Source organism: Heterodontus francisci, chromosome 23 (genome assembly GCF_036365525.1).
Source record: "Heterodontus francisci isolate sHetFra1 chromosome 23, sHetFra1.hap1, whole genome shotgun sequence".
Taxonomy (NCBI): domain Eukaryota; kingdom Metazoa; phylum Chordata; class Chondrichthyes; order Heterodontiformes; family Heterodontidae; genus Heterodontus; species Heterodontus francisci.
In genome coordinates this window covers 33,202,249-33,214,323 of record NC_090393.1, presented here as the reverse complement: position 1 = coordinate 33,214,323, position 12,075 = coordinate 33,202,249, and the positions used below count along the sequence as shown (strand labels likewise).

Genomic DNA, 12,075 nt, shown 5'->3' with positions numbered 1-12,075 from the left:
TGTTTATTACTACCAATTAGGTTTATTAAGTATTAATAAGATTTATCAGTATTAGTAAGGTTTATTAGCAGTGGCAAGGTTATTAACTAATAAATAAAGGAATGGCAGGGCTGCTCCAACCTCTAGAGTGCACATCCTGTGCTATGTGGCAGCTCCAGGATGCTTCTCGTATCTTGGATAAGCATATGTGCAGGAAGTGTCATCCGTTGCAGCAGCTTGAGCTCTGGGTTTCGGAACTTGAGTGGCAGCTGGCAACACTGCAGTACATCCACGAGGGTGAGAGCTTCTTGGATAGCACCTTTATAGATGTGGTCACCCTGCAGCTTAAAAGGATGCGGGGATAGTTCAAATGGGTGACCACCAGACATTCAAGAAGACACAGGCAGGTAGTGCAGGAGTCCCCTGAGTGTGTCTAACTCTCCAACATGTATTCAATTCTGAATACTGAGGAAGGTGATGGTTCATCTGGGGAGTGCAACCAGAGCCAAGTCATGGCACCATGGGTGGCTCAGCTGCACAAGGGAAAACAAGGAAGACTGGAAGAGCAATAGTGATAGGAGATTCAATAGTCAGGGGAACAGACGGGTCTTTCTGTCACCGCAGACGTGAATCCAGGATGGTACATTTCCTCTCGTGCCAGGGTCAAGGATGTCACTAAGCAGCTACAAAGCATCCTGAGTGGACAGGGTAAATAGCCAGCAATCGTGGTCCATGTTAGTACCAACGACATAGGTAGAAAGAGTTTATTGAGCTAGGCAAGAAATTAGCAAGCAGGACCTCAAAAGGAGTGAACTCCAGATTACTCCTAGTGCCACGTGCAAGTGAGTACAGGAAGAGAAGGATAAGACAAATGAATGCGTGGCTGGAAAGTTGGTGCAGGAGGGAGGGTTTTAGATTCTTGGGACATTGGGACCAGCTCTGGGTGAGATGGGATCTGAACAGGCCGGATGGATTGCACCTGTACAGAGCCGGGACATACCAACATACAAATTAGAAACAGGAGTCGCTCACTCGGCCCCTCGAGCCTGCTCTGCCATTCAATGAGATCATGGCTGATCTGATTGTAATCTCGACTCTACATTCCCGCCAACCCGCAATAACCTTTTATCCACAAGTTAAGTTCGCAGGTGACACGAAAATTGGTGGTGTCATAAATAGTGCGGAGGAAAGCCTTAGATTACAGGACGATATAGATGGGCTGGTAAGTTGGGCAGAGCAGTGGCAAATGGAATTTAATCCTGAGAAGTGTGAGGTGATGCATTTTGGGAGGACTAACAAGGCAAGGGAATATACAATGGATGGTAGGAGCCTAGGAAGTACAGAGGGTGAGAGGGACCTTGGTGCACTTGTCCATAGATCACTGAAGGCAGCAACACAGGTAGATAAGGTGGTTAGGAAGGCATATGGGATACTTTCCTTTATTAGCCGAGGCATAGAATATAAGAGGAGGGAGGTTATGATGGAGCTGTATAAAACGCTAGTTAGGCCACAGTTGGAGGACTGTGTATAGTTCTGGGCACCACACTATAGAAAATATGTGATTTCACTGGAGAGGGTGCAGAGGAGATTCACCAGGATGTTGCCTGGACTGGAGCATTTCAGCTATGAAGAGAGACTGAAAAGGCTAGGGTTGTTTTCCTTAGAGCAGAAAACACAGTGGGGGGACATGATTGAGGTAGACAAAATTATGGGGGCATTGATAGGTTAGATAGGAAGAAACTTTCTCCCTTAGCGGAGGGGTCAATAACTAGGGGGGCATAAATTTAAGGTAAAGGGCAGGAGGTTTGGAGGGGATTTGAGGGAAAAAAATTTCACTCTGGATGGTTGGAATCAGGAATGCACTGCCTGAAGAGGTGGTAGAGGCAGGAACCCTCACGACATTCAAGAAGTATTTAGATGAGCACTTGAAACACCATAGCATACAAGGCTACGGGCCAAGTGCAAGAAAATGGGATTAGAATAGTTAGGTGCTTGATGGCCGAGACAGGCATCATTGGCTGAACGGCCTGTTTCTGAGCTGTATAACTCTATGGCTCTATGACACAATAGCCTTTCATCCCCTTGCTTATCAAGAATTTATCTACCTCTGCCTTTAAAAATATTCAAATATACCACCGCCTTTTGAGGAAGAGAGTTCCAAAGACTCACGACCCTCTGAGAGAAAAGATTTCTCCTCATCTCTGTCTTAAAAGGGTGACCCCTTATTTTTAAACAGTGACCCCTTGTTCTAGATTCTTCCACAAGAGGAAACATCCTTTCCACATCCACCTTATCAAGACCTCTCAGGATCTTATATGTTTCAATCAAGTCACCTCATACACTTCTAAACTCCAGCGGATTCAAGTCTAGCCTGTCCAGCCTGGGATTTATCCACCTTTAAGCCTGCCAATACAGCCAATATTTCCTCCTTTACAATGCTAATTTGATCAAGTATATCACAATCCCCCTCCCTGATCACTACACCTACATCGTCCCTCTCCATAGCGAGCACAGATGAAAAGTAATCATTCAAAACCTCCCCTATGTCTTCCGGCTCCACACACAGATTGCCTCTATGATCCCTAATGGGCCCCACTTTTTCCCTGGTTATCCTCTTGCCCATAACATACTTATAAAACGCCTTGGGATTTTCCTTTGTCTGCCAGTAATTTTTTAAGACCCCTCTTCGCTCTTCTAATTACTTTTTTTTAAGTACTTCCCTACACTTTCTATACTCCTCTAGGGCCTCAGCTGTTTTCAGCACTCTGAATCTGCCATACGCCTCCTTTTTTTTACCTTATCCAATCCTCTATATCCCTTGACATCCAGGGTTCCCTTGATCTGTTGGTCCTACTCTTCACCTTTACAGGAACATGCTGCACCTGAACACTCACAATTTCCATTCTAAATGACTCCCGCTGGTCTGATGTAGACTTTCCTATAAGAAGCTGCTGCCAGTTCACTTTGGCCAGATCCTGTTTTATCATATTGAAATCTGCTTTCCGCCAATTCGGTACTCTTATTTCTGGTCCTTCTATGTCCTTTTCCATAACAACCTTAAATCTTACAGTAGCTTACTACTTTCTGTCTCCTTCCCTTTTTGAATAAAGGAGTTACATTGGAAAATAACCTGATAACCAATCTGATGGAATCTTCCCTGAATCTAGGGAATTTTGGAAAATTAAAACAACACATCAACTATCTCACTAGCCACTTCTTTTAACACGAGGATGAAGTCTATCAGGAACCCGGGGACTTAACAGCCCACAGCTCCAACAATTTGCTCAGTACCACTTCGGTGATGATTGTAATTTTCTTGAGTTCCTCCCTCCCTTCCATTTCCTGATTTACAGCTATTTCTGGGATGTTACTTGTATCCTCTGTGGTAAAGACCAATGCAAAATACCTGCTCAATTCGTCTGTCATCTCCTTGTTTTCCCTTATTTATTCCCCAGACTCACTTTCTATAGGACCAACGCTCACTGTTAACTTTTCTTTTTTAAATATCTATAGAATTTCTTACTATCTGTTTTTATATTTCTAGCCAGCTTTCTCTCGTACTCTAATTTTCCCTCCTTATATTAATCTTTTACTTGTTCTTTGCTGCGTTTTATATTCTTTCCAATCTTCTGACCTGCCACCCACCTTGGGCAATTATATGCTTTCTTTTTAGGTTTGATACTATCTTTAACTTTTTTAATTAACCACAGATGGTGGATCCTCCCCTTGGAGTTTTTCTTTCTCGTTGGAATGTATTTATTCTGTGTATTCTGAAATATTCCCTTGAATGTTTGCCACTGGATCGCTATTGACCTATCCCTTAACTTACTTTGCTAGCTCTGCTTTCATGCTCTCATAATTGCCCTTATTTAAGTTTAAAATACTAGTCTTAGACTCACTCTTTCCCGCAAACTGATTGAATTTTACAATCATATTATGATCGTTGCTGCCTAGGGGCATCTTCACTTTGAGGTCATTAAGTAATCCTATCTCGTTGCACAATATCAGGTCTAGTATAGCCTGCTCCCTGGTTGACTCCAGAACATGCTGTTCTTAAAAAAAAACTATCCCGAAAACATTCTCTGAACTCCTCATCTAAGCTACCTTTGCCAATCTGATTTTTCCAATCTATATGTAGATTAAAATCCCCCATGATTATCACTGTACCTTTCTGACAGCACCCTTTATTTCTTCCTTTATACCTTGTCCCACCTGTTAGTGTACACCACTCCCACAAGTGACTTCTTGCCTTTATCATTTCTCATCCTAACCCAAACCGCTTCTACATCCTGGTTTCCTGAACTTAAGTTATCCCTCTCCATTTTGCTAATTCCATCATTAAGTAACAGAGCCACCCCTCCACCTTTTCCTAGCTTCCTGTCCTTCCTAAATGTCATATACCCTTCATTAGTCAGGTTCCAATCTTTGTCATCCTGTCGCCATGTCTATGTAATGGCTATCAGTTTGTACTTATTTATTTCTATTTGTGCTATCAGTTCATATGTTTTGTTTCAAATGCTATGTGCATTCAGAGACAGAGCCTTTAGTCTTGTCCTTTTATTATTTTTCTAACCTCTGGCCTTGTCTGCTGATTTACTCTTAGATTTGTACTCATTGTCCCTTCCTGTCACGGTCTGTTTATCTTTTCCCATATTAATACCTTTCTCTCTTGCCTTGTCTCTACTCATTGATGTCCGACATCTTCCCAAATTTGATCCTTTGCCCCCATTGTTTAGTTTAAAATCCTCTCTATCTCCTCAGTTATGTGGCTCACTAGAGCACTAGTCCCAGCACAGTTCAGCTGCACAGGTACAACTTCCACTTTCCCCAGTACTAGTGCCAGTGCCCCACGGAACCCACTTCTACCACACCAGTCTTTGAGTCACGCATTCATTTCTCTAATCTTATTTGCCCCACTCCAATTTGCACGTGGCTCAGGTAATAATCCAGAAATTATTATCTTTGAGGTTCTGCTTAATTTGGTGCCTAGCTCCTCTTGCTGACTATGCAGAACCTCTTTCCTTGTCCTGCTTATGTCATTGGTACCTACATGTACCCACTGTAAGTTCCTCTCCAGCCCTGAGCAGATGTCCCAAACCCTGGCACCAGGCAGGCAACATAGCCTTCTGGACTCTCGCTCTTTGCTACAGAGAACATTGTCAATACCCCACGCTATACTGTCCCCTACTACCACTACTTTCCTTTTAACCGCACCCACCCCCCCCAACTTGAACGGCTTCCTGTACCATGGTTCCATGGTCAGTCTGCTCATGTCCTTGCTCTTTTCCACACAATCTGAAAGTACCTCAGACTTGTTGTTCAATGCAAGTGCTGAGGCTCCTCCACTCCCAACTTCTCGAACCCCTTACCTGCCTGACTCGCAGTCACACCCTCCTGTCCCTGACCACTGACCAAAACAGACAACCCTATCCTAAGGGGTGTGACTGTCTTCTGGAACAAAGTGTCCAGGTAACTTTACCCCTCCCTGATGCATCACAATGTCTGCAGCTCAGCTTCTAGCTCATTGACTCTGAGCCGAAGCTCCTCAAGCCACAGACACTTCACACAGACGTGGTTGCCATAGATTGCTGTGGCATCCAGGAGCTCCCACATACTGCAGCCGTGACAGATTACCTGTCCTGCCATCTTTCTTGTGGTAATTTAATTAAATTTATTTTTTCTTCACTAATTTATAATTCCCCTCCTTAATGAACTCCCTCACTTACCAAACTCATTTCTTCACACTCTGTGCCCTCCAGCAGCACTCAGTGCAGACATGCAGCACTCAGAGTCCCCTGAATTTATACTCTCTGAAAACAATGATGTATCAGCATTGCTAGAGCTCAGAAACCAGTTTGTTAGCTACCTAATTAACGAGCTACAGCTACTCTGAGAGATTATATACCCCTGTTTAAAACTGTAAGGAAGTTGCCTCTTAAACAGTAATTTCAAATTGTAAACAAAACAAAAGCTCGACTTTAGTGAGATTAATCTTTAAAATCCCCTCACTTACCAAACTCCCTTCTTCACACTCTGTGCCCTCCAGCAGCACTCAGTGCAGACTGAGTTCCTTGCGGGACATTTTGCTAGTGCTGTTGAGAAGGGTTTAAACTAGTTTGGCAGGGGAATGGGGCCCTGAGGGTAGACTCAGGTGTGACAAAATCAGAAATGAAAATGGAAGGCAGAAAATTAAAGGATGGAAGGCAGAGGAAACAAAGATTAGAAAATAAAAAACAGTTTGGCAGTGCTCAAGGGTATCTACTTCAATGCAAGGATGATAGCAAATAAAGCAGATGAGCTGAGGGCACAGATAGACACGTGGCAGTATGATATCATAGCTATTACAAAGACACAGCTCAAGAAGGGACAGGAATGGCAGCTCAACATTCCTGGTTACAGGGTTGTCTGACACGTTGGGGAGGGGGAGTGGCAATTTTGATCAAAGTTGTACTTTAATATAATTATGGAAAAGGACAAGGGTAGAACACGAGTTAGAGTTCTCAATTGGGGAAAGGCCAATTTTAGTAAGCTGTGGAGTGATTTAGCGAAAGTGGACTGGAAACAGCTATTTGAAGGTAAATCAGTGTCAGAGCAGTGGGAGGCATTCAAAGGTTTTAGAGTAAACATGTTTCCACAAAGAAAAAGGCTGGGACGGCCAAATCTAGAGCCCCATGGATGTCAAGGAGTTTACAGGATAAGGCAGGCAGGTAGGTGGTAGGAGAATGGTGGGGATGTGGTAGGGAATATGGGATTAATGTAGGATTAGTATAAATGGGTAGTTGTTGGTCGGCACAGACTTGGTGGGCCGAAGGGCCTGTTTCAGTGCTGTATCTGTCTATGACTCTAAAAGGAAAGCTTCTGTCCGACACAGAGAGCTCAATACTACAGAAAGCTGAGAGGTGTATAGGAAGTGGAGGGATGAAATTAAAAAGGAAATCAGGAAAGCTAAGAGAAGGCATGAAAGAATATTGGCAAACAAAATCAAGGTGAATCCAAAGATGCTTTATCAATACATTAAGAGTAAGAGGATAACTAAGGAAAGAGTAGGGTCCATAAAAGACCAAAAAGGTAACCTATTTGTAGGGGCGGAACATGTTAGTATTGTTCTTAAAGAATACTTTGTATCTGTCTTCTGCAAAGAGGGGGACAATGCAGATATTGTAGTTAAGGAAGAGGAGTGTGAAGTATTGGATGTGATAAACATAGGGAACGAGGAAGTATGAATAGGATTAGCATCTTTGAAAGTTGATAAATCACCAGGGCTGAATGAAATGTACCCCAGGCTGTTAAAAGAAGCAAGAGAGGAAATAGTGGAAGGTCTGACCATCATTTTCAAGTCCTTACTGGATACAGGTTTGATGCCGGAGGATTGGAGGACTGCTAACGTTGTACCTCTATTTAAAAAGGGAGTGAGGGATAGACCAAATAATTACAGGCCAGTCAGTCTAACCTCAGTAATGAGCAAATTATTGGAATCAATTCTGAGAGACAGGATAAACTGTCACTTAGGGCACAGATTAATCAAGGATAGTCAGCATGGATTTGTTAAGGAAAGATCTTGTCTGACCAACCTCATTGAATTTTTTGAGGAAGTAACAAGGAAGATTAATGCGGGTAGTACAGTTGATGTGGTCTACATTAAAGGCCGGCTTGGGTCTGCAAACGAAACCCGACCCGAGCCCAACAGAACCACATCTGATCCCGAGCCCGACCTGACTCAAGTCGAGCCCTTCCATTTTTTTCCCGCGCCCGACCTGACCCGACCCGACCATCAGTGAACCTACCTTCTGTTTTTCACTTTGTTGCTGATCTGCACAAGCTTAAAATAACTGTAACAAAACCACCTTTCTAGTCCAAAAATTATATTAACCGTGGAGCCACTTACCTGATGTGAGAGAGCATGTCTGACACGAGCCTGAATGCCAGACCCGGAGGTAAGACCCAAACCCGACAAGTCGTCGGGTCCTGTCGGGTAGCCAGCCTTTAGTCTACATGGATTTTAGCAAGGCTTTTGACAAGGTCTCACATGGCAGAATGGTTAAAAAAAAATAAAAGCCCATGGGATCCAGGGAAATGTAGCAAGGTGGATACAAAATTGGCTCAGTGGCAGTAAACAAAGGGTAATTGTTAACAGGTGTTTTTGCGACTGGAGGGCTGCTTCCAGTGGGGTTCCGTAGGGTACTGGGTCCCCTGCTTTTTGTGATGTATATTAACGATTTGGACGTAAATGTAGGGGGAATAATTAAGAAATTTGCAGATGACACGTGCATTACACGTGTTAACCGAAATACTTTTCTGCGTAGTTGGTAAATTCTGCTTCCTATGTGGTTTGCTCAAGATACTTTCTCCATCTTGGCTTCATGGAACAAACTACAAAACCAAATATATATTTTGGAACAATCTGTGGTAGAATAGTTTAAGAATATATCAGCTACTATCTTTTTTAAATTTTAATAAGATTGAAACAAGTTGTATGCTTTAGAACTGATGATAAATGATGCTTTAAGAAGTAAAATGAGAGAAAAATAGCTGGATTTGCATTTTTGATAAAAATGTTTTTGCTAATTATGATTTTTCTAGAAACAATCCAGATGTTTGTTGCTTGTTTATGTTATGTAATCTGGTTTGCTGGAAATTTCAGATGTAAAACTATCTGCCTGATAATCCCGTAAATTGAGCATCATTCCTGAATGCAGATCTGCAGTGTAATTTACTTCAGTTGTTGTGTTGCTGTAGTTCATGGCTTTGAACCAGATTATAGCTGACAGCGCAGTCAGGCAATTTTCTGGTGTTTAAAGATGAAGTGTGTGATATCAGGGATAGATTATCCAAAATGCAGAATGCAGGACAAGAAAGATGGATTGGTTTTGTTAAAAATACTTGTATTTTGTTTATGACTGTCTTTATTATCCCTGTCTTGCCCAAATGCCAGAGGGGCTAACTTCTATGTAAGATGCATGGATAAGAGATTTAGCGAAAGAGACGTTTTATATATCTTCCAAATATTTTTTGGCGATATTTTCAGGAATTTCTATTATTTTAATGAGTACTTAGAAATAAAACTGAGAAGCTGTGAGGCCATAGAGCTTTCAATGATGTCACTTGTGCATAAAAGCTGATTTGTTGGGAGTGCCCAGCTAAAGATTCAGGAGCCTGTCGTGGTAGGACAGCTGGTTGGAGGCTGTACATCAGAATTCTTGTGTTATGCAACTCAGCACTGGTGCATATGACAGATTATGGCACTGAGCATTCAGGTTAATTATCTAACACATATAATTGGACCATACCTTCGGAATAATTTTTCAAAGAAGAAAATATCTTAATATCAGTAATGGATATCAGAGCTTTACAAGATAATTATTCCCCTTATTACTTCTCTGTGCAGCTTAAGGTATGATTTTTAAGGAACAGGTGATGTTCAGTTTTCTTTATAAATGACCTGGTGATCAGTAATATATTCTGGTAATCAGTACTGTGTGTTGTACTGTGAATGCTTTTACAGCAATTAAGATAAATTGTGTAGCCTTGTGTGTTTCTCGGAATCCTTTTCTTGGGTTTCCAATATTTGAATGATTCACTACCTTTACTCAGGTAGGCAGCAGTTCGAATTTGATTCTGAGGTGGGGAAACATCTGGAAAGCTGCAGTGTGGTATTCATTGTAAATCACAAAGTAGTAACGAAACATGCATTTAAAGAAAGGTTTTAATGTTTTACATTAAGGATGCTGGTAGGGGCAGTTCTGTTTTTTCTTTTACTGATGGACAAGCTTTTGCAGTGCTAGATACACAGCATGATAGATTTGCTTTTCATAATAGCCATTTTCTTTTTGCTGATGTGTTGGAACAAAAGCTGTCTTTTATATTACACTCAGATGTCAATTATTTTTTTATTTTCAATACTGTTCTGGAAGGTTCTGAAAATATTTTATTTGTGGAAACAAATTTTTTTTTTCTCTTTTGTCAGCTGGAAGCTCTTAAGGAACAAAACAGTAAATGCCAAGAAGATTTGAACCACTCGAAACAGCAGCTCAGCTCTGAGAATAAGAGAATAGGAATCCTTTGCAAAGAAATGTGGGTAACTGCACTTAATGTTCAAAATAATTGTGATATTCTTGTATAGGTAGTTTCTTTATATAACAACGTTGACCTCTTTTAACTCGAATGCACAAATGACTCAATTTCACTAATCTTCGTTAACTTTTCTATTTTCACACAACATGAAAGTGGAGAACTGAAGGATTTATTTTGTGCTAAACAGTAGTCCATGGAAGACTTCTTGTAACCTTAATGATAAAATAGAGCATTTTTTTTTATTACTGCTAGGAGGTTTACACACTGTATTCACATTTTTTCCTCTGCGGGGGCGGAGATGCTTTGCTCCTGAATGGTACCCCCCTTTGCAGGAAGATATAATTGGGAACTCATCGGTGTCATTCATTTGTAATAAAACTACACAACACAATCATCTTAGCAGCATTGCCAAAATTACAATACCAGTCAGTCTGTAGTTAAAGGGTTAACTTAACTTTCCCTCCCTCCACCAATTTTCTTCCGTCGTCCTCTCCTGAAGGTATTAATTTCTTGCTGGAGCACTATTCCTTGCCCGGCCATTCATCTGGAAGAATTTTTAAATGCAATGTACACATATATAGTTAAGATATTCACCTCATCAAATATAATCTTCATCGGCAGTTCAGGTCTCTGGAAGATATGCTTTCATTGAGTTTATATAGGATCTTTAAATCTGCAGCATTCCTTTTTGCATTCAAAAGAAAATAGTGAGTGGCCTTGAATAAGGTATGATTAATTTCATCATATTTTACAAAAGTAACTCCTAGTCCTTCTCATTTACTAAACCATATTTATCCATGGAATTTACTAATTTTAGAAACAAGAATTTGCATTTATGTAGTGCCTTTACATAGCAAAAATATCCCAACCCAAAGTGCTTAATAAGCAATTAACAAATAAATTGGCAGCGGGATGGGCACCCGCATATAGAAGTAGAAAAAAGGAATAAGACGCATACAGTGAGAGTGTTAGACAGTACTACCAAAATGCCCTAAATTCTCCTCATATGGCTCGGTTTCAAATTTTATTTGATAATGCTCCTGTCTTGTGACATTTTATTACATTAAAGGTACTAAAGTCAGTGACTCCTGACAATGCAGAGTGATTGCGGACGTTATTAGTGCGTGCGAACATTTGCCAGCTAGTGAGTATGAATGTGCGCATGCTGCGCTGACGTCACCATGCAATGACGTCCTCGCCACGATCGCTGCCTCCATTCCCCCAAACAGTACCACGCTCCTTCCTGTCATCCCTGCTTTAATGGCCGCTTTCAATTTCCCACTGCCTTCCCTCAGCCACTCAATTTCCCCTTGGCTGCTCCCCCCCACCCCCCCCCCGAAACCACTCGCTCCTGCCCTTGGCGCTTCCCCCTCAGGCACTCGCTACCGTCCTCGCCGCTTCCCCCCCTCAGGCAATTTCCCCCCCCGCCACACCACCCGAAGGGGTGGGGGACGGGTAATGAGCCACCGAAGCGGCATGACAGAGCGAGCAGCCGAGGAGTGACAGGGTAACCCAGGAGCGAATGGCCGAGTGGGGGGAAGCAGCGAGGCCTGGGATGAGCGGCCGGGGTGGGGAGCGAGCAGCCGAAGAGGCAAGGCGGAGAGCGAGTGGCTGATGGAAGGCAGCGGCAAGGCAGGGAGCAAGTGACGAGCAGACGGGAGGGAGCAGTGAAGAGAAGCGTGATGGCAGGAGGGAACGGGGTACTGTTGGACGTGATATGGAGGCGGTGATTGCAGCAATTGAGGGGATTTGGGTTTGATTTGTTTTTTGTGATAAATTGAGCAGCGTCATCTTTAATACTGGCAGCTGCCTGAGGCGTCACTGACAGTGATATTTCAGTAGATGAGGGCTGCATTTGTGCATGTGCTAGTACTCGGCCACCTAGTGGTTGCGTTGTCAGCAAACACAGCCTAAGATAAATTCCAGTAGTGTGTTGCAGGCACTCTGTGGAGCCCTGGACATATCCTGTGCACTGGTGAGGAAGGAAAGGGGAGGGGTGGGCAGAGATTTAGGTTTATTTTAAAA

General features: G+C 42.4%; 1 protein-coding gene across 5 annotated transcripts in view; it reads left to right on the top strand.

The window, feature by feature from the left end:
- clip1a (CAP-GLY domain containing linker protein 1a) overlaps positions 1-12,075 on the top strand; it is a 231,074-nt gene that overhangs the window by 168,617 nt on the left and 50,382 nt on the right. For all 5 annotated transcript variants that reach the window (XM_068055040.1, XM_068055039.1, XM_068055041.1 and 2 more), the window contains one exon: positions 9,944-10,050. In XM_068055040.1, the coding sequence (XP_067911141.1) occupies positions 9,944-10,050 (107 nt within the window). The remainder of the gene's footprint in view (positions 1-9,943; positions 10,051-12,075) is intronic.